At 41.4% G+C, this 23861-nt stretch overlaps 1 protein-coding gene across 1 annotated transcript; it reads right to left on the minus strand.

Annotated features, from left to right (window-relative positions):
* On the minus strand, nt 1–23633 carry ELMOD3 (ELMO domain containing 3). Its single transcript, XM_075855371.1, has 13 exons — nt 23540–23633; nt 21179–21325; nt 20658–20735; nt 20052–20124; nt 18802–18861; nt 17603–17623; nt 15055–15146; nt 14340–14463; nt 7880–8002; nt 7382–7512; nt 7185–7261; nt 3135–3262; nt 1–982 (listed from the first exon to the last, which is right to left on the minus strand). The coding sequence occupies exons 2-13, from the start codon at nt 21188–21190 to the stop codon at nt 765–767; spliced, it is 1137 nt and encodes a 378-aa protein (XP_075711486.1). The 5' UTR covers nt 21191–21325; nt 23540–23633; the 3' UTR covers nt 1–764.
* Nucleotides 23634–23861: the final 228 nt, after the last annotated feature.

The raw sequence follows: 23861 nt of genomic DNA on the forward strand, positions 1-23861 counted from the left end.
TCTAGATTTACGCAGGGGATTTCGAGCTCTGTATCAGAAAAAAGGAGTATGAACAACTAGAAAGATATACTGAAGATAAAACACAATGTTTGATCTATTTAGATTTTTTTTTTAAATGGTGTTCTAGGGCGGACACTTGTCACCAAATATTCACATTACAGAGGAGGAAGCATATGCTCAGAAACCGGTCCTTAGGGACTCTGTAGGGATAACTATCATGGATCCTCGAGAGATGAGATAACATTTATCTACGTGTTGCTGGTGCCCAGCCTGATTTAAACCAGCTGTGCATGGAAGTTCCCTGGTGGAATATATTAATGGGTCAGGCATTAACAGAGAGAAGATCATCATCACGATAGTGGTGGCGAATTCTCAAACTGGTCTCAGAATCAAACTATTTGCCTTTGCTACGTAAAGATCAAAACTGATCTACATTACATTTCTGTAACGTCCTTATGCCATCACCCTGACTGATGTGTATGTGCCATATAGGATTTCTGCATTAGGATCAGCCTTATTGAAAAGCCCCGAGCATTTTACATTCTTAAGATCATACCGGATGTGCAGCTTACTTTTCACACATGATCTATACACTATGCTCTATTTAGGCAGTAACCAAATACCATCCTTTACCACAGCCTACATTCTTCAATCTTCTTAAATGCAGACATAGATAATGATAAAATTGCTGAGCAAATAAACCCAACAGCTGGTTTTCAATGTCATCAAGTATTACCCGCTGCGCCCACAGCAGGCCCTGGGTCTCAAATAAGCCTATCCTCTTGAACCTGCTGCTCACAAACCCCTGTGAAACAGATTCCACCCATCTGTGCGGGACTCCCCTCATGATTTTCAATCCGTTGTTCTGCAGGGTGTGTCCAGATCTCAAGGGGCAGATCCTTGGGTAGAGGCCGTTCTTTTAGATGGGCATCTAACAGGCGGAAAAGATCTTTGGGCTTTTTCTTGGCAAGAACTTCAACCTCTACATTAGAAAAAGAAGAATCACGTAATAGTAAACCAGTAACAATCCACCATTGCTGTAAATTAAAACAATACCGTGGTGGCCATGCCAAAAAAAAAGTAATTCCCTTAATTAATTTATTGGGTTGTCAGGGGACCTTAAACACCCCTAAGAGGAGAATAGAAAAAAAATCTGGAAAGAACAAATGACCAGTAGAAGTTTATACAATAGTGAGTTTTTCAGATCAACAACAGCAGCAAATGCTCATGAGGAGTCCTATATGGAAAATAAAAATTCTGCCAGGGTTAGGTTTCCTTTCAAGGGCAGGGAGTATACAAAAAACAAACAGTAGGCATCCAGTTATACTAAATAATCTAGGATGCACCCAAAGATGAGAGTCAATGGAGGAATCCAGAAGCCACTCACTGCTCCTCTCAACATATCCTGTATGTTAAAGGGGTTGTCACATTAAGTCAACTCCATCCATATACCCTATGAGGGCATATGGGCATCAAAGAGGGAAGTCCCTTGCTTGGAACCCACCTGGGTAAACCAGAACAGATCTCCTGCTATGGCGGACCTGGCATGTCGATGCATTAAATGAACGGCTATTCATTTGAATGGTTGTCATGTAATGCTACATTTTGTGACCGCTGCAGGGCAATATGTACAGCCAAACACGCGCAGCGATCAGTTTCTATTTAAAAAGGGGTTGTCTACGTGAAGTGACCCATTTAATGGAGAGCGCGGGGGGGGGGGGGGATCTTGGGTTATAACCACTGGCCAAAGTAACCATAATATCAGGAGGTTCATTTCAGGTTGGGTGACATAAAAACACAACTACTACTATAGCAAAAACCCCCTTAACATTCGCAAAACGGCCATAAAGGTCAGTCCTGTCGTAGAAATAACATACATCCTCCGATTGTTAGTAGCGCATAATTAAAGCAGGATGCAGGTGGAGGGCATGTGTAGTGCGGCAATCTTCCCAGTCAGGGTCATTTATCACTATAAATATACACCTGGAATTACTTATTGACTTCTGCCCCCCGGCACATATAGATTTACAAGCAGAAAGATGGATATTCCTGGACCTAATGGGTCAAGTCTACAAAAACACATGAGCAAAAATCCCAAGACATCCACGAGTGACACAAACAGTTCAAGTCATAAGTTTACACAACGTACACCTTCATTAAAAGTCAGTTTTTCACAATTCCTGACATGAAATTCTGTTACACATTCCCTCTCTTAGGTCAGAAAGGATCACTATTACATCTTAAGAATGTGAAATGTCAGAATAATACTAGAGACAATGATCTTCCCTTTTGGAGAAATGTTTTCTGGTCTGATGAAACAAACTGTTTGACCATAATGACCATCGTCACGTTTGGTGGAATAAGGGGGAGCCTTGTGAGCCAAAGAACACATTCCTAACTGCGAAGCGGGTGGCAGAATCATGTTGTAGGGGTGCTTTACTGCAGAAGGGACTGGTGCACCTCACAAAATAGATGGCATTTTCAGGAAAGAAAATGATGTGGCGACATTGAAGCAACATCTCAAGACATCAGCCAGGAAGTTAAAGCTTGGGTACAAATGGCTCTTCCAAATGGACTCCAAGGATACTTCCAAAGTTGCGGCAAAATGGCTTATGGACAACAAAGTCAAGGTACAGTAATGGAGTGGCAATTACAAAGCACGTGACCTCAATCACATAGAAAATTTGTGGGCAGAACTGAAAAAGCATGAGCGAGAAAGGAGACCTGCAAACCTGACTCAGCTACACCCATTCTCTCAGGAGGAAGGTGCCAAAAGTCCAGCAACTTATTGTGAGAAGCTTGTGGAAGGCGACCCAAAACGCGTGAGCCAAGTTAGACAATGTAAAGGCAATGCTACCAAATACTAAATATGTGTGTGTAAATGTATGAGCCACTGGGAATGTAATGAAAGAAATATATGCGGAAATAAAACATTGTCTCCTTTATTATTCGGACCGTTCACATTCTTGAAATATAGTCGTGATCCTCACTGACCTAAGAGAGGAAACGTGTACCAGGATTGAATGTCAGGAATGGTGAAAACCTGAGTTTTAATGGATGTGGTGAAGGTGTATGTAAACGTATGACTTCAACTGTATATGCCGAGTAATATAGAAATGAAGTCCTAAACTCACCTTTCAGGAGGAAGCCGGAATCACTGATGGTTTTGTCCTGCGTCTTCCACACATGATAGAGATGAAAATATATGGCCACGTAGAGGTCATTGAGCACGGCAAACACTTGTTGTCTTCGGTTACACTCCCTACAAGTACACGAGGAGAATATACACATTTATAAGGGTTACGACTATGTGGATTATAGGTTCATGGATAAAACGATCCTATGGCTGTAAAGTTATCTAGTTATAAATTCGGATATCAAATACATCAAATATACCAAAGCCATTTAAAACAGGCTCATAGAAGTCTATAACCCGTCCACCGCTAAAACCATCTTTCCAAGGAGAAGCACTTCTGCGCCTTTATTTCCGACGATCAGTGGGCTCTCAGTACCCGGACCTGCACCAGTCAGAAGTGTGACGCATAAATGATGTATAGTAGAGGTTGTGGATCCAATTAAAATGTTTTACTATAAAGTGGTACCAAGGTTGCCTAGTCTATTACTATTAATGAACTAATTTCTGGATCTACTACAAATAGCGAAGAGGAGGATAGACAGATCGATATGGACGCACATCTAAAAACAGAGGTAGCGTAATTTCATTATTTTCTTTGTGCATTCTGTTAAAGGCCTCTGCACAAAAGACAGAGTCCCTAATGTTGGGACAACATTTAGATTATGTTCATGTACGTTGTTGCATCCACCAAACGGGTCACTGGTCGGAGGGCTGTTTGGTTTTTTTCCCCTGTGGAAAGCAAATGACCCTGGCCAAGCCATCCGCACTTTCAGATGTGTAGATTTATTAAGAATAGGGATTATTAAGGTGCATCGTAGAATCCTACATCTGTAGATCTTATTTTGTTTTAAACAACTTTGTAGTGCAACACACAAAAACAGACATAAAAAGTTACCTTCACCACCCCTCCCATCCCGACCCCCAGGAACAAGTCCGTAGAGAGGAATAATCCATAAAATGAAACAAGTTGATAATAAATGAGTATGGCTCGGAGAAGTTCATGAGGTGAAACATTACAAGCAGAACATGAGCAGCCATTGTCATAAATCACTTTTGACAAGAATAAAAAAAATATAAAAGAGGCAAGTATGTCAGGAGTTAATTCCAACCATACATTTATTACCAGATGCCTAGTCACATTACAGATCACAACCCGTCCGCTCACGTAATAAAAGAGGAGGGGGTTGAATCCAGGAGGAGGCCGAGAGTTTCCTGGCCTGATAAAGAATTTGGGAGATACCTATAGATGTTGCTCATCTAAGGAGTCCTCAACGAGACCCAGAATACATAGATTGGGTGCAGCCTGGAGAGGTGTGCCATAAACCCTATGAATGAGGGCAGAGTTCCCCTTCCAGTATAGAGGAGAATTCCCAAATCATATACGTTAAAGGAAAGGTGTCATGAATTATTTTATTTTTTTATCATATTGCTTTTAATATGATATTAACATAAATTGTATTTATATTCTCGTGTTCTACTTTTTCTTTGTTCTTATTTTTACTTCTCGATGGGGGCTGCCATTTTTTTTTTCATCTCTGTATGTGTCGATTAACGACACAGAGATGGAATACGGCACATACAACCCCATAGACAATGCGAACGGGAGCCGTTCCATTTTCAGAAGCGCACGCCTTCTGTGTGGGAACGGAACATGCGCCGCTCCCACACAGACCAAAACGAAGCTCGTTCGCGGAGCGAAATCCGGCGCCATTTTCATGTGGACCGGAAGCCGCTGCCAGACAGTAAGATGACGACTTCCGGCCGTGGCTTCTGGACATATGTTCCAGGCAGCGAAGGCACGAGGAGTAGGAGCGGCGGCAGACGCAGGCAAGTTATGTTCGTGTATGTGATGTGTGTATTATGTTAGTGTTATACTGTCTGCTGAGCACTGTATCTAATCCTCCTACACTGTGCAGTCGCTCAGAAAATGGCAGCACACAGTGTAGGAGGTTTGAAGATTCAAACCCCTCCTTCTCCTGGCACTAGCCAGAAGAAGGGAGGGGGGCTTGTGTGAGGACACTAGAGCAAGTGTGTCTACCGCAAATTTGCAGCATAAAGCAATGAGGTTGCTTTACTACATTGACCATGCTGCAATTTTGGGAACTGCTCCCTCTAGTGGCCAGCACATGGAAATGTTATAAATTAGAATCTAATTTATAATCTTTCCTGAATTGTGAAAAAATTAAAACAATGTGTAATCACTTAAATAATAATTGTTTAACTAAAAAAAAAATTCTAGCGACACATTCCCTTTAAATGCGCCACTACAATCCCGCATCTTGGGCAGGTAGATTGTATTTGAGCACCAATTTTAATCAATAGACTTGGTGTTTTATACACCCCATAGATAAGGAATAGTTGGGATAACCCTGGCCTTCACATAACATCTTAAGAGTGAGTTCCAGCCTATCAATCCACTTCTCCTCCGAGGGTTACTCCATACAGGGGTAAAACGTGTACGACCTAGGAAACCCTGAAGCATCTTAGCCGTATCCTACACCTTGTATAGCAAAGTCCATCTCAGATTCCAACAGTGACAATGGTGAAGCGCATGAGGATGCCCAAGGAAAAAGAAGCCAGCGATCCCTATTCCCTCCTGTTGTCCCCACCCTTTAACCCTTTCAGTACTGAGCCATTTTTTTTCATTTCATTTTTATTTGCCTTTTTTTGTATCTTTCCCTCAATGGAGTGGTGTGAGGGCTTATTGTTTGCAGGAGGAGTTGTAGTTTCTATTGGCACCATTTAAAGTACCATCGAATGTACTGGGAAACTAAAAAAAAATTTATTTTGCAGCTCATTACGGTTACAGTGATACCACATCTATATAGTTATTTTTTTATATATTTTACTACCTTTACAAAGAAAAAAAATAATAACTTTTTTTATCTCTTGGTCAATTGAGCGATTTTAGGGCTTATTTTTTTGGAAATACAACTTTTTATTACGTTTTTTTTTTTTAGAGCCAACAAGAATAAAATAACCCTTTTTTGCAAATGGTGAGTGCCATGCAGTCTATTTCTCTACATGTTGAATATAATACACAGCTGACACGCGCAGGGTACAGCGCTGGAGTAGCGGACTCCGCGCTGGAGTCCGCGTCATACATCACCCCTGTCACATTGTGATGTGGGAAGGGATTAAGATGTTGCCACTGAGAGGTCATAAATTATATCCATAGACTCGGTATGGTTAACCCTTCTCACCTTTACCCCTCTGAGGAGTTCCCAGTTTGATCCTAACTTAAAATCATACTAGATAATTAACAGGTATAAACCTAGGTTTCAGTAATGTATTGTGTGGTCTTATTTTGGGAATAAGTGGGTGGCTAGCAGTACTTGATGAGGGGGAAGGGGTTGGGCATGAGACTGGTCCTCACAGTGACCATCAATTAAGACTGTGTGATCTGTTCACGACATTCCAATTTCCTCAGCGCCATAAACAATGTCACCACTGATAGGTTTCAGAAGCCATATACTGTACAGAGAACACAAAGTCATACACAACGATAACTCCTTTGCTACATTATGTGAACACAGCGGTACATGCAGCCCTGAGGCTGGGTTCACACAACCTATTTTCAGACGTAAACGAGACGTATTATGCCTCGTTTTACGTCTGAAAATACGGCTACAATACGTCGGCAAACATCTGCCCATTCATTTGAATGGGTTTGCCGACGTACTGTGCAGACGACCTTTCAAACGACGACGCGTAAAAATACAGCCTCGTCAAAAGAAGTGCAGGGCACTTATATACATTATGTGCAGGACACTTCTTTCAGACGTAATTTGAGCCGTTCTTCATTGAACTCAATGAAGCACAGCTCAAAATTTACGGCTGTCAGAGAAGCCTCGCAAAATGCGAGGAGGAGGAATTACGGCTGAAACGAGGCAGCTGTTTTCTCCTGAAAACAGTCTGTCATTTCAGCCGTAAAAGCCTCACATCGTGTGCACATACCCTAAGAAAAAACGCCAATAAAGCAGCTATCACCTTGAGTTATAACAGACAAACTCAGCTCTGCTACATTGGTATATGCTACATCACTCACCTACTCACTCGCTCTTCTCTCAGAACCTGGATACAGATTCTTGTGATGTTAAGGGACATAAGACAGAATGGGAAATTCTGGAAAAGAGTTCACAGCGTTATGTTCAGAGTGAATGTATAATATTTGACTAAACAACAATGAGGGTTATAGTCATAATGATAACACATCTACATTGTAATATATATAGATATAGAGACCTGTCTGTGGTGCTGTGACAGGCGGAAAATATCATGAGCCAAAGGCAGTATTTTCGGATCCATAACCATGTGCAATAGGTGCATAAGACCAAGCAGGCCAGCAGCTCTCAAGTCAGTGCCAGGATCCAGGCCTGCAGGGCAAGAGAATGGGCATCTCATACATAGACTGCCGTGTAATAATCACGCAATGAGAGGTTTGAACGTATGGACGAAGTTTCAGCCGACTCAGGTGTCTTCATTATCTTTCTATACAATAGGCAATTCTATATATATATATATATATATATATATATATATATAATTATATTATTAAGAAAGCAGCCAATTAATTTAGACATGGCATCAAGGCATTCAACATTAATGTTAATTTGTCAATGACCTGGTATCTTAAAAAAAATATATATGGCTGCCTCCACTTAGTTTCATCAGGACATTACTACAACTATAGGTTCCCTCTGCCATTTCTGAAACTATCCCCCAGCCAAACCATCAACTCACCTTGGAATCCCAGTTGCTCCCAATGTGATCCGTACAGGGGGCAGTCAAACCTGGCACCAGTCAGCTTCTTGTATATGGTCTGCAGCACCCGAACATGAACTTGCTGACCATTATCAAGCGGACCTATGTAAATATAATACATACTGTATATAGTATCACAGGGAAGATTATGTGACTTTTTTGTCTAAATCAATCTATTTATCCCTCCATACACAACATTTCTGGTTCTATATAGAATTTTCACAAAGCAAACCATTCTTTATAGGGTTAAATTCACTAGTATGTTTTCTGACAGTAATTATTAGGAATTGTCGGATAAGTTTGTGCCTTAAGGGAATATACGAAGCTTAACCACTTCCTGACCAGAGGCTTTACCCCCCTTCCTGACCAGGCCCATTTTTACGTTTTAGCCATGTGCCAATTTAAAAGCGAATTGTTCTTCTATTACTCTTCCAACCTACATGTATTTGGTCTTGTTTTTCTCAGAATATATTGGGATTCCAGGTTGTCGAATAAAAAAAATAAAAATAAAAAAGATATAATATACGTGATTTTAGGTGATGTTTTTTTGACATCTGGTGCATGCCACTGGGTAAACACACCTGAATACATGTGGCAACTTCTGCCGACTTCAGCGATACCAAATATGTTTCCATTTCTTACACGCTGGGCGCAAGTCGGAGCTTACAATTTTCGGAGCAAATTTTCCAAAAATGGTTTGATGACACCATACCACCATTACAGACGTTGTGAAGCGCTAAAATACTGTCAACACCCCCAAAATGACTCTCTTTAGGATATGAGACCCCCCCAAGGTATTCATATAATGACATATAAAAGATTTTAGCCCTCTATTTTTTCCCCAGACAATTCATTGACTGATGGAAAAAATGTAAACTAACATTTTTTTTCCTTAATATGTGAATTCAGGTGACCATTTTTGACATTGGCGCATGCCACAGGGTAAACACACCTGAATACATATTTGGCAACTTCTGCCGACTTCAGCGATACTAAATATGTGGGCATTTCATACACGCTGGGCGCAAGGCGGAGCTTACAATGAAGGGTGCGCAAACTGGCTTTTGGAGAGCAAATTCTCCAAAGTTTGTTTGTCGTCACCATACGACCATTGCAGACTTTGTGAAGTGCCAAACACTGTGAACACCCCCAAATTGACTCTTCTTATGAAATTAGACACTCCCCCCCCTCCCCCGACATCTTTTTCTGGGGATTCTGATCATTCTCTGTTGGAGAGAGGATGTCTGGAAAGCGTCTCTCATGCAGTCTGCTGACGGACTGACTTAAACCTCACATGGGTGGTAGTAGAAGGAAAAAGAAGAGACATAATGATTTCCTCCTGGAACTTCAGAAAAGGGGCCTGGTTTCCAAAATTTTTTTTAAAACAACAAAGGCATTGTACAATGCTAATTGTATGAGGTACAGGGACACTTTTTTTTTTTATACCAGCGCTTTGATTTCCGCAAGGCCAAATATAGACTGTGCATCTGGTCGTTAAAATCATCTGCCCCCATGTATTTATTATACTCTACCACACACTCCGGTTTCTGTTCAACCATGTTTCTGGTGCCCGCTGTCACTGGGACTTTTGAATCAGCATGAATGGTGCGGAGCTTAACCCCTTCCCAAAATCCACCGCATATATACGGCGCATGCCGGGTGGGGGAATATGGAGCGGGCTCACGGGCTGAGACTGCTCCATAGAGCGAGTGTGTCGGCTGTGTGTTACAGCCGACACTTCTGGGTAACGAGCGAGATCCCGTTCGAGCGCGATCTCGCTTGTTTAACCCGTTAAATGCCGCTTTCAATAGAGATCGCGCAATTTAAGTTATTAAAAACAGGGGGGCGACCCCCTGTAACGTCCCAACGACCCCCCTGCAGCGAGATCGGGGGGAGACGTTGGTTGGCATGGCTGCCTGGGGGCCTGACGAAGTCCCCCAGGTCTGCCATCTTTGTACTCCTATGAAGCCCTGCCTCCGGCAGTGCTTCATAGGAGACTGTCAGAAACGCGATATACTGCAATATATTAGTATTACTGCAATACATTAGATCGCTGGTTAAAGTCCCCTAGGGGGACAAGTAAAAAAACGAAAAAAAAACAAAACAGTAAAATAAAGTTTTTTTTTAACAAATAAAAAAAAATAAAAGCTCAAAAAAAATACCCTTTTCCCATTTTCCCTCAAGCTCAATGAGGGAAAGGGGGGAAGGGGTTAAAGACGTTTCACTTGTCCCGGTCTTTAACTGCCAGCAGTTCTGAGCTCCGCAGACACGAAGACTCTCCCCGTAATAATAGTCTTGTGCTAACAAGAGACCCTGGGAAGCCTTTCCTATTAGATCTTACTGCTCCACAACACACTGTGCCCTCCACATATAGATGCTTGAAAAGTGGCATACTTGTATAATAATTGTCCACGTATAAATGGTAGCCCTGATGTAGAATTGGGTTCATTAGATCCCACACAATCTTCCTATTGATACCCATGTAGGATGGGCAATCAAGGGGACCCAGGTACCGGTCTTTTGCCTTATAGACTCGGAAGACATAAGTGTAGCCAGTGCCACTCGCACAGTTTATAGAGCTTTACTCCATATCTTGCTCGCTTGCTTGAGATCTACTGCTTGAAATAGAGACGGCCTATGAAATGCATCAGGAATTCATCAACTGCTATGTGCTTTACAGGCGAGTAGATTTCCGGAAATTTCTTGGAGAAGTAGGTAATGAGAGGCCTCAATTTATAGTGTCTCGACTTCTTCCTTCTAGCCGGGGACATACGGTGTTATCGCTAAAATGTAGGAACCTCATTGAAACTTCATAGGGTGACCGAAACATCACAGCGGAAAATATGGGCATATGTTGAATTTGGTTTGTAGACCAGTAGGACCTCAATTCTGAATAGTTATAGTGATTCCCATGTTAAAAGTCAGGGCTAGGAATTTTTGGGATTTCAGCCACAGTAGTGGGTTTCCAGTATCAGGGTTTGGCATATGAGGAAGGATAATTTGCCAGAAACTGCTGGGCATACAAGTTAGTTTGCTGTACTATTTCCTCCAGAAGTTGTTCTGTTATAAAGAGATTACAAAAATCAATGGGATCAAAATTTTTCAAACGTGACCACACTGGATAAATTATTTCAGACGGGGCACTTTGAAACCTGGGTGTTCGGTCCTGCGGTCTGTGCGACCTCCCACTAGTGCTTACAGGCGCCAGTTCTGTCCCTTCTGTATCTGCACTAATGACGCTGGTATCACAGTGTTCTGCTAGACTGGTAGAAGTCTCTGGCATATCCGTGCTGGTGCTAGATGTGCACTGCTTGCTGCTGCCTACCGATATTTGATGCCTTCTTTGTATTTTGGCCCTATGTACAGGGGGCGTCATCGTCTGATCTGACAGTTAATGTGGCACTGCCCTCAATAGGCTCATATTCAGAGTCTGATATCTCCAAACTACTACTCTCATTAGAGAAACACAGCAGAATATATTCTATGGACCATTTTTCTGATGCCGATTACCTGACAGATATTTTGGCCAAAATGATCACTAATACCCCAAGTATTTTTCATTATTACTTATATTCGCTTCTTTTGGACACAGCCAGGTCTTTGATGCTGGGAGAGCATGGTGTGTTGTTGTTTGGCCTAGCAAGCAGGGTAGCCCGCTCTATGAATTATCAAGGCGTCACAAATAGGCTTCTACCTGGCTAGTCACGTTGCGCCTCATGACTTACACACTATCCCTCCATGTTTCACACACTTGCATCCCATTATTCATTTATTTTTTAGGCACTTTACTCATTACTGCCCCCTATATTTCACTTACATTATTACACTTGCACATACACTATTCATTTATTATTTCTTACTACACATCCCATGCACCACATACCACTCCCATCAAGACTAGTGGGAGTGGCTATTACTATTTAAAGCACCTGCTCACTCGCCTTCATCAGCATTTCTGACCTGGCTGTGTCCATTTGTAAGTATGGCCTTTTTCGGTGTTTTTACCCTATAAAATGGCAGCTAATAAATATTAACCAATAAAAAGGTCTGCAATATCATTAGCCCAAATGGCACAAAAAAACATTGTGGCTTTTGGCTAATAGAGCCTAATAAAGTATACAGTAGACTGATAGCTATTCGTCCGCTGTATTCTTGTGTGGTGCGCTCCCCGCCTCTACCCATTTCATACCACCCCCCTCACCATTTACTGACAGCTAGCGCATATCTGTCTAATCCATCAGTCAATGGTGAGTAGGGTGAAAGTAAACAGGGAGAGGCGGTTGGAGTGCTCCCCTCATAATCATGGCAGACTCATAATCCATGGTAATTCTGCTGTAACACATTTCAATTTTGTCGTGGATTCTCACATATGAACTTAGTTTAGAAGTGCTGTCAAGTACCTAGAGGACAGGCACTAAAATAAAGTATTCATTTACATTCAATTTCTAATGACCTATAAAGTCATCTTCAAATCTGTTCCTTTATTTTTTTTTTGGAACGCCTTTCACTCTGAAAATCCTCTGCTATGTGTGGCTTTACCCCCAAAGGTTATGTCCAGAAACGGTGGATTATGTGGAACATGCAGATATTATAGCGGATTCGCCGTGGATATCCTGCTACATTGAAAGTGGCAAAATCCGTGGTGAAAACCCGCAACAAATCTACAACAGAATGAGCAATTGTAAAATCTCACTGTAATCCGCTGCAGACTTTACCTGCGTAAATTAGCAGGTAAATTCTGCAGCAAACCTGCCACATGTAAAATTCCTTTAAAGGGGTTATCCAGTGCCATAAAATGCTATTTCAATTATAAAACAAACCTAAAATAAGGTGACTTACTAATATACTTCATGTTCTTGTTGTGCACTGATTTCAAGTATAAAGATTAGTGACATGGTCCCGGAAGTTCAGTACTTCTTGCCGTATTGATGATGCACCGACGGCAGCCCACGTGATCGAGAAAGCTCTCTCTCCTCCCCTGTGTCGGCGCATCATTGAAGCATGTGACCGCAAGGGGACTGGCACTGCGAGGATGTTTAGAAAGTTAGTCAGCCCCCTTCTCTCACAGCGCTGTCTTGATTCCCCGCACATGCGTCGGAAGCAATGACAACAGCAGAGCGGGACATGTGCAGAGCAGCGGGTGGGCGTGCCTTCAGGAGCTGAAGGAAAACTGCAAGTCCCGCCCAGAACACAGAAGGTTCAGAGCGACAACATCGTTACACCGGAGTGCGGTGTTCATTTTATGGTCCCTGGATAACCCCTTTAAGGCTACATGGTGACTTTGACCATGATATAGGTTGCAAGACCAAAGACCGCTATGTGCCATAGCCTGCACCGCAAACAATGAAAGTTACTCTGGTCGCGTTGCGAACAGAGATTGCGACTCTGGAACATGGGACCAGTGTTGCGGCCTAAGTCGCCACGTAGCCCCAGCCTAAAACTGTACAATACATCAATATATATGATATGAGATAGATGATAGATAGACAATTTAAATTTGTATTTTATTGTATTTGATAAATATATTATAATAATCATCCATCTCATATATTGAATATAGTATAGTTTTAGGCTGGGGCTATACGGCGACATTGGCCACGACACAGGTCCCGTGGCCAGTAGCCTACATCGCAAGGAAAAAATTACTGCAAAGCGACCACATTCACTGTGATAAACTTGCCATGTAAGCTATGGACCTGTGTCACACTCAAAGTCGCCGTGTAGCCCCAGCCTAAGACTATACTATATGTCAATATATATTAGATCGATCAATTATTATATCAGAATTATGGAATAGATAGATAGAAATAATAATAATCCTAATTTATATGACAAAAAAATAAAAATAAAAATCGATTTATTATGGACGAGATAGATAGATAATGAGATAGATAGATAATGAGATAGATAATGAGATAGATAGATAGATAATGAGATAGATAGATAGATAATGAGATAGATAGATAGATAATGAGATAGATAGATAGATAATGAGATAGATAGATAGATAATGAGATAGATAGATAGATAATGAGATAGATAGATAGATAATGAGATAGATAGATAATGAGATAGATAGATAGATAGATAGATAGATAGATAGATAGATAGATAGATAGATAGATAGATAGATAGATAGATAGATAGATAGATAGATAGATAGATAGATAGATATTCCAGCCTCTGAAAGTAAACAATGGATATTTCCATTCACTGACTCCATGCAAAGATCTTGAAAACACAAAGAGCTGAAACAATTCTTGCCGTGTGGGAAACCTGGTAACATGGTCAGAATCCGGCAGATGTTCCAGCAAATAAATACTAGCAATTTCCAGGCTGTCAAATTGACAATATCTCAAACTCCAACCGAGAAACCGTTTCTGGTGGAACAATTATTAAATACCCTGCCATAAGAGGGCACCAAATATGATATACTTACACTGTGCTATGGTCAGCACCAAGTCCCTCTCTGCATGCAGATCTCTATTGAGCCGCGGGGGTCCAAACAGTAGATGACTGACCGCAGACAACCCCGAGCGTCGTACAGTGGGTTGGATCATTTTCTAGAAATAAAAGGCAACGTCAAGTCAGAATTTCTAGTATAGTAATAAAATAAATCATGAGACTTTAGGAACTATTCTACCTGCCATCTATGTACATCAATGTCACGTAGTCTTATTGCGTGCGGAAAAGCGACAAATCGCAGCAACGTTTTGGCCAAATGGCCTCTCTCAAGCCATATAAAATCCATGCCCTCTAAAGTGTGGCGGTGAAGTAAAGGCCGTGAATGCTTAAATATAGTCATATTAAAAAGATACATTTGATAAGGAATCTATATGGTACTAGTTTCGATTCCCTGTTTTGATCTGCGAATGGCGTCTCTGACCGACCGCGCACGAGGAGGATCTACGGATACATGTGGACGCAGCTCAAACCGGTGTTTCTTAGCATAATTAAAGGGGAATTCCATTTTTCATCAGTGACTTCTCACAAGTCTATAAAAAATATTGAGAATAGTCCATGAATTTATATCTGTAATAGATCACGTGCGCTAACAAGTCTTCATTTAAGAAATATGTGACTTTAACATAAAATTTTAATGTTAGCGTCTACACACTTGTGAAGAATTTGTGTATATTTAGCCAGCTCCATACCATATATTCTGACAGGTCTGCTGTCTGGAAGTATTGAAGTGCTTCATTAAAGGAAATCAATGGCGTCTGTCCTGGAAGAACCACCAGAAGCCCTGTATATAGGCACAGTAAAGGGTTAATGGCTCAGGTACGAAGAAAAAAATAATATTTATGAAAATCTGCAAAAGAGGGGTGTTGCGTAAAAGAACCAATCAAGTTCCAGTTCTATTTCCCGTAATTAAGTTTAGCATAAGAGAACGTCCGTGAGTGGCGGATATCGCGACACAAGTTTATCTCCAACAAATCCTTAAAAAGTAGTTTCGGGTTTGATGTACATAAATCTTAATAATTAGATAATGAACAGTTCTGCAGCTTTACACGATATATTCATTTCCTCACCGTTTCAGGACTTATGCTTGCAGTCAGTGAATGGAGACCTTAATGTACATGGAAACTGGAAACCTATGTTGATCATGTAAAACCGACACAGATGCATAGATCGTTGATCGTTTCCAAGTGTTCTATTGTAATGTTTCATTATACAGTGGTAAAGCTTGATTGTGATAAAACCGAAAAACCCCTTTAGTGTATCTGATACAAAACACACTGATCTCATACACACGATTCCACATCTCAGCTGTATCTGTACTGACGCTTAAGTCCTATGCTACCTGTCTCACCCGCACAGGACCTGCAACTTCCCAATTATATTTGGCCGCTTTGGACAATCTCTACTTGCTAAAAGCATCCACAGGCAATATTCAAATCACAAAGTGTCCCCCTGCTAGGACCCCCCAGCGATCGTCTGAAATCTGTGGGGAAACCTGGCTGTAAGGCCTTATTTACACAAGAGTATTTCGTGGACACCACAAGGACCTATGAAAATCAATGGTACTATTCACACATGCGTTATTTTTCACGCCGTGTGTCCGTTGTGTGAAACTCACTGCATGTCCTATTTTGGTGTGTTTTTTGCGCACCACGCAGCCCATTGAAGTCAATGGGTGCGTGAAAAAAATGGGCAGCACACAGATGTCATCCGTGTGCTGTCCGTGATTCACGCAACAGTTGATAAAGAAATGAGGGGGAAAAAAACAAAAAAACACGTCCTTCAATTTTTTTATACGTAAAAAACCCATGACATACGGATGACATACGCACGCAAAAAACCGCAAACACGCACCGTACATGGATATCACATGGAACTACATTCACATCAATGTGGTGTCTGCGTAATACAGGACAGGTCCTCCACAGCGTTGTAACTGTTCTCTACTCTGGCCAAGATACGAGGATCCTGAATGATGATTCGATCAAACGTTGTGACCCCAGACTCCCCCATTAACATGAACATTTAGCTCATTTTTTTAGTGGGGATCGCTCTGTCACCACATTATAAGTGCCCTATCTCTTACATAATGTAATCTAATGTAGATTACAGCAGTGGTTTTTATTTAAAAAAAACTATCTATTTTCACCAAGTTATGACCTATTTTAGATTTATGCTAATGACTTTCTTAATAGACAACTGGGCGTGTTTTACTTTTGACCAAGTGGGCGTTCTGGAGAGAAGTGTATGACGCTGACCAATCAGTGACCAATCAGCGTCATACACTTTTCTCCATTCATTTACTCTGCACATAGTGATCCTGCGTTGTTCACTATGTACTGTCACTTACTCACACATTAACGTTACTGAAGTGTCTTGACAGTGAATAGACATCGCGTCCAAACAGGACAGGATGTCTATTCACAATCCCGACACTTCGGTAACGTTAGTGTGGGACTTACAGCACAGCAAGCGTAATCTCGCGAGATCACACTGTAAATGACAGCAGAGCGTGATCTCGATGTGCTGTGTGAGTAAGTCACACACAAACGTTACCGAAGTGTCGGGATTGTGAATAGACATCCCATCCTGGCTGGAAGTGATGTCTATTAACTTTCAGGACACATCAGTAACGTTAATGTGTGTGTATGTGACAGCACATAGTGAACAACGCAGGATCACTATGTGCTGTGTAAATGAATGGAGAGAATTGTATGACGCTGATTGGTCGCTGATTGGTCAGCGTCATACACTTCTCTCCACAACGCCCACTTGGTCAAAAAGTAAAAACACGCCCAGTTGTCCATTAAGAAAGTCATTAGCATAAATATAAAATAGGTCATAACTTGGTTCAAATTGATCGTTTTTCTAAATAATAAACACTGCTGTAATCTACATTACAGCGCCGATCACATCATGTACAAGATAGGCCATTTATAATGTGGTGACAGCCTCTTTAAGTACTGCTCCCCCTAAGAGAAAAATTCTGCCAGGCCTCATAAAGATGACATTGTGGGTGAATTTGCCAAAAAGAAACAGAAAAACTAATGGAGAGACTAATCAAAACTGATTGGTTGCTATGGGCAGCTTTTCAATCAGGTAATTGCTTTCATTTCCTAAAGGGCCTCTGAAAAATAAAAGGTGGGATCTGATTGGTTTCCATTCTCTTTTCCTTTGCCCTGGTTATGATAGATCACCCCCCAGTGTCTATGGCCAGTTCATAAAACAGTTTATACATACCCGATTTCTTGCAGTACAACTCTAAGAAAGAAACCAGAGACAGAGTTAGATTTTACACATATAAAGTAAAGCATCAAAAAGTATATACAGTGGAAAGTTCCTGCAATGGTGGAAGGAGGAGAGAAAGAACCTACAGGACGGATGTAAAATTTAATGCTGTTTAAAAGATGCCATGTTCCAAAATGCACATGTATAACGCATCAACCAGGTATATAATGTGGCAGGTAAGAAATGCATCACATGGAACCAGAGGTGTCACTAAATATTTCTCCACAGTATTTTTGGCCAGGGATGGATTTAGAGAGGGTCTGTCAGCACTCCAGACTTGTCTTTTTTAGTAAACACTTGTATTCACATTACATAATTCTGGTTTTAGATCAGCAGTGCTGGTGGTACTAGTCCCAGGGTGGTGGTTACTAGCAGTGGTCACTGAATAGTGGGGGTGCTAGTACTATTACTGTATATAATGCATGTTCCCTATAAGATGGAAGACACTACCAGTGCCGGGCTGGGATGCTGACAGAACACTGGCCATATTATAATTGCACCCTACAGGTCATACATATATAAGGTTACGTCACGGTGGAGGTAGTGTACTATGACATATCTATAAACCGTCCTCTGTGGAGTGGAGGCTTGAAACAGCACCTTGGCTCCGTCATTGCCCTGGGTATCGTGTCTAGTGAGAAGCCATATGCAGACAATGGGCCCGATGGGGGAAGACCTGGCTCTAGGAGGTAACCCCATTGCACATGGAACAAAACCAAATGGCTTTGTCCACCTGTATACCTCACGCTCAGCTCTCCACATCCTTCACTCCATCCTACCTGGCTATATCCTCTCTATCTCAGAAAACCCTTTTTACGTTATTCATACACTTAATTGACCAAATTCATGTTTCTTGGTTGCCCAGTAGTCTGAGCAAGAACATTTCCATCTTGACTGGTTTTGTGATAATCACTATTGCGTGAGAGGGTCATTCTTCGTAACACACAAATCACATCCATCCTACCTGGTAACGTGGTCAGTATCAAAGCTAGAAGGTCAGTATAGGGTCTACCATTGCAGCGCACACACCACAGATTAAAAGCAGGTCTGTCTCCCCTTTACATACAATCTGGACCAAACCTGGTGACAAATGTATTTATTCCCCTGCTCTACAGAGTCCATCAGATATTAACACATGATCGGAAACTGACCTGTCTGTATATTTTCCAAGGCATCCCACTCCTGCTCGGCTCTGAGCAAGTCTTCACTTTCTGCAAACAGAATAAATACAGTAAAATTTAAAAAATATTTTAAAAAGTAATAGTAGTAGAATCGCTAAAGCTACGGTATGTTCACACGTTGCGTATTTGTTGCAGAAATTCCACAACAAAGTATCGTATGATGAAAGCGAATGGGATTTTAATTATTTTTTTTTTAAAAACACATTTACTCGCACCTCAATAAAATCCATAGCAGATTCTAGACATGCTACGGACTTTCAAATCCGTAACATGCCCTATGTGTTGCAAAAATGTCACAGATTTTTCACCACAAATTTAATTACTATGCAAAGAGTTAAATCGGAGGCTACATCCACACCAAAATCCGCAATGAATTCTGCAGATTACACATTCGTATTTCAATGTGAAATTTTAGGCTGGTTCCACTGCGTAATTTTTTAAGCTGTGTGTGAACCCAACCTAATGGAAAAGAATTTGGGTGTGTTTGTAGTTTATGGATTAACAGCAACAATGCCAGTCAGCTGCTTCTAAAGCCAGCAAAATACTGTCATGAAGACGAGAGAGAGAGAGAAAGAAAGAAAGAGGCAACCCTGCTGCTTTACAAAGGATTAAGGAGGCTTCATCATGAATATGCAGTTCAGTATAGGGCACCACTGCACAAAAAAAAGGATGCCCTGAATAAAGATTAGGAGACGAAGCCTTGAGAAGCAGACTTGTCAGCAGTGATATATTGCCCTGAGGGTAGAATATGATAGAGGGAATGCCGATTTAAAACATATATAGATTTATATGAATTGATCTACTCTGTAATAAGTTTAGTAAATCCCCACTCATTCTGGCGCTCTCAAGTCCTGAGAGTCCCAAGTTTGGCTTCCCCAAGTGTTATGCACGTTGGCCACAGTAGACCACTTAGTATTTCCTGGATATCGAGCTATACAAGTTCCCCCATACTTTTTAGGGGATATAGCTACAACACATATGTCTGTAGCATTAATGGGAATATAGCAACTTCTCGGTGTAGAATCCAAGGGAGACCGGTTAACATCAGCTGTACAGGCAGAAAGGGACAATGTAGAAAACTTTAAATATTATTACAATACAGTCCATTTTAAATGTAGATCTAAATAAGAACATTTTATCCTATGACGGACATATATAATTATTCTTTAAGTAAGTTAGAAATAAATGAACAAAGGAATTATGGGATGATGAGAACATACCAGGCTCCTTCTCAGGTTCCTCGCTCTTGCTCACCAGGGTCTGTAAAACACAGTTTTGTTTCACAGCAGAAATCTAAAAGATGGAAACTGTGTATTAGAAATCAGGTTGTAATGACTAGAAGAGAAGTTTCTCAGAACATTGATATATGCGCATAATTACTTTCTGATCTTAATTACTCTATAGAGCAGAGACGTGGTTTCGTTTTCTAGAGCCCCAGTGAAAAAGCTACACCTGGACCCGCCACTGACGCATCAATGACTTTACATGGATCAGATCCCGACCTTGGACCTTTATTTATTTCAGCACACCCCTAATGGATACTGCTCTGGGCACGGGCAGGACATATCCAGACTAAAACCCCTTCCACCAATTATTCTCATATAGAATATCGGATAATTTCTCTACCATGGGTGGTACGCCAGGACTTGACTACAGTAGAAAAGAGGGGAGGATGCGATGCACTGGCGCCAAAGACTGACGTCCAGTTTGGAATGCCTATATATTAAATAACACATTTCATAAACTATTTTAAATATTTTATATGACCGATTATTATTGACACCGAATACCCAAACAAATGCCATCTTGGTTATTACAGTACTTACTGGCATCAATTTGATGGATGGCAGGAAGTTGTTGTGGGTTTGGTGAACATCAGGGCCCAAAGCCCAACCATTCATTACCTGAACGGGAGGAAAAATTTCGTAGAACATTATATACCACCATACAGATATCAGGGCCTGAACACAAAGAAACCCCATGTGCCAGTGCCCGGCACGAAGGTTCCCACTTTGAAATGAAGGCACTGAGCAGGAAAATGACAGAGAACTGGCCATCAGATCACTCTGTGATCATGAGATTGGCTGCGGCCCAGAAATACATGGCGACTTCAGACACACATGGTTGGAAACTCTGGTACAATCTAAAATGTTGTTCATTCCCCTATAGAGATCAATAGACATTGCAGACGAATGCGAGTTGCATGAAATATTCAGGCCAGAGCGATGCGGTAAAACTTCTAACTTGATGGCAACGCGGTTTAGTCACCCTACGGTTCTAACCTAAAATGTCACACAACACTGCAATTTAATGATTATTATTATAATTATAGTTGAGTGACCCATACCACACTATCCATGCTTCATCCTGGTGCGGCATCAAAGTAGTCAGCGTAAATACAGGACTTTTCTGGTTACAGTTGTGCGAGTTTCAAGCTCCATCCTAATGTCCCAGTCTCCATTATGGACTACACTGGGCAGTCGGTGAAAGCCGCCTAGTCAGGAAAGAAGCAAGAATGAGCAAAGCTAGAACAATATATAAAATTCTATACACGGACATACATTTTTGACAGTGAAAAATAATCACCACCCCAATCCTCCTATTTGATTGTGACCCTATTACAGAAAATGGGATTTGATCCCAACAGAAACATGTCATCTGGAGTTTAGCTTCTCCAAGTCCATCAGAACACCTCAAACAGTGCCTACCGAGCTGAGCCGGGCAAACTGCCACCAACACCACAAAAGAGGGCGCCATCATTCTGGACTTATATACAAAATGGTGGCACCGAACACTTCAACTGCTGACGGCCCATCCAGAATCACAATGAGAAATGGAAAAATCAAGGCCATAATAAGGGAGTGCAAAGAGATATACATTAGTGGCCGGAGAAACGACATAAAAACCTCAGGAGAGACTCACCGTAGACTAGTCAGTGCAGAGAGAATAGAAATTGGCCCCATATCCACACAGGAACCACCTAATATCGATCAAAATCTAAGGTCATAACTTTTGTGATCGATATAAGCTGGATCCTGTGTCAGAGACACGCAGGACCATCTGTCAGCCGAGCCGTCAGTTCAGATGAACTAACGGAATCGGTCTATAGAGAGAACGATACAGCTCTATATATACAGGACACATACAAAAAGTAAAAAACAAAATAATTATAAAAGTAAATTAAAAAATTGCTTACAAACACAAAACACATTGATTTAATAAAAAAAAATTACATTCAAAAAGTGTACATAGCCTTTAACAAATAAAAACAATACAGTCCAGAAATACAGATAAAGCAAGTATTAATAAAGTGAAGCAGTGTACACTGTATAGTGAGGCGCCCCCCGGTGGTTGGTGAGGCACAGCCGCACAGGCTTCTCTCTGACTGCACTGATCTCTGGTTTAGAAACCTAATTGATTGGTTTTGTGCTTATTGAATGTTATACCGGGATCAAGAGACAGAAGGAAAGATAAATTGGTTATTTTTAAAAATGTCGGCATGGACTACAACCAATGGAAAGCCCAAATATTACACAGTTCTGACTGGCGAGACCCCAGTAGAAAAAGGTTGGCAAATCGGGACGTGGAAATCTCAGATTTTCCAGATAAACCTATAGGCAGGAGCTACTTTTCTACAACACAATGGTGACAACTCCTAATATACGTACCTTTCCAATACACTGCATGCTACACTAAAGTCCCACACAACTGGGCAGTAGCGGTGAATGTGCCACCAATATTTAGTCACTGCCGGTAGGCAAGGCATATAAGTGAGGAATGAGTTCCGGATGGGTTATGTGAATTGCACAGAACATAAATGATTAAACTCTTGGTTTAATAAATGATTAAGAACAAGAAATAAACCAGTTACAAGTGATTCTTTAGACCGGTTAGGCCGCGTTCACACAGTCATTAGGCGGTTCTGTCGGCAGTTTCGTCATATTGGACACCAAGAATTGTGCAGCACAGAAACCATTATAGCAACGAATTCAACATGCAAATGTAAATCTAGCCTAAACATGCCAATTTTTATCCACATGTCCTTTCAGGGCATACGGACTTCATAGAGGGGCATCACCCACGCTGAAGGTGTTAAGCGCGAAGTAACAGCAGCTACCTCTCTGGCGGACCTGACCCATCAATGTATTACTTGGTTGGCCATTCATTTTAATGCCCGCTATGTAATACTATTTCCCCTAGCGATTATAGCTGATTACCAACTTTAATGATCAGATTATATTATCATTGTAGCAGCGGGCCTGTAATACCCCCCTACTCTTAGCTGGGCACAGTTATGATACATTAAATCTAGCATATCATGACAATCTGGAATCTCAATACTCAGACACATAGATGTAGGGTAAAAACAGAAATTTGTCTATAGGTGGCGCTGTTGCTTATGCGCTGGTTTGAACAGGGTCAGTAGTCAATGCCCAACAAGCAATTAACTCTGCACAATTAGTGAGATCGAGATCTGCATAAAGTAATTAGTCCACTGTACAATGACAGACATGCAGCCTCCTCATAGCAGACATTACCGCAATCCCTGCCTGCAATAATGCACATAAAGAGACAATCAGTGCAATATACCAGCACAGCCCCACAGAACACATTCCCAACGGAGCATCACACAGCTGGCATCACATCATCATGGCACTAGCCGAGGACGAGATACCACCGCTCTCCCGCAACATATACCAGCCCTTACCCCACATAGCTCCCTCCAATCTCTGCGGCCATCATCAACTTTCCCGAGTCCTGGCAACCAAGGCGCACATTGCATCCTGGGAAGTGTAGTTTAACAAAGGAATTTGTCTGCGATAAAGATTCCGAAGTAGACCACAATTCCCAGAAGCCTTTGCTTTACAGCTCTGGAGTTGCAACCGTTACAAATTATATTCCTGTCTTCAGTTTTACACGCTAAAGGTCTAGGGCGGTGGCCATCTTGTGGAAGACTACGTTATATAGCGTTTAATCAGAGCCGTCTACAGTAATATGGCTCCATTATGGAAGACATTGATGCAAGCTTA

Source organism: Rhinoderma darwinii, chromosome 3 (assembly GCF_050947455.1).
Source record: "Rhinoderma darwinii isolate aRhiDar2 chromosome 3, aRhiDar2.hap1, whole genome shotgun sequence".
Lineage (NCBI taxonomy): Eukaryota > Metazoa > Chordata > Amphibia > Anura > Rhinodermatidae > Rhinoderma > Rhinoderma darwinii.

What these genes read in the sequence shown, in the direction of transcription:
- ELMOD3 (XM_075855371.1), bottom strand. An exon ending in CTTGGAAAATATACAGACAG is followed by an intron (nt 17,624 to 18,801) that starts GTCAGTTTCCGA and finishes TTTCTTTCTTAG; the next exon opens with AGTTGTACTGCAAGAAATCG. An exon ending in AGAGAAGAGCGAGTGAGTAG is followed by an intron (nt 3,263 to 7,184) that starts GTGAGTGATGTA and finishes GTGTACTTGTAG; the next exon opens with GGAGTGTAACCGAAGACAAC.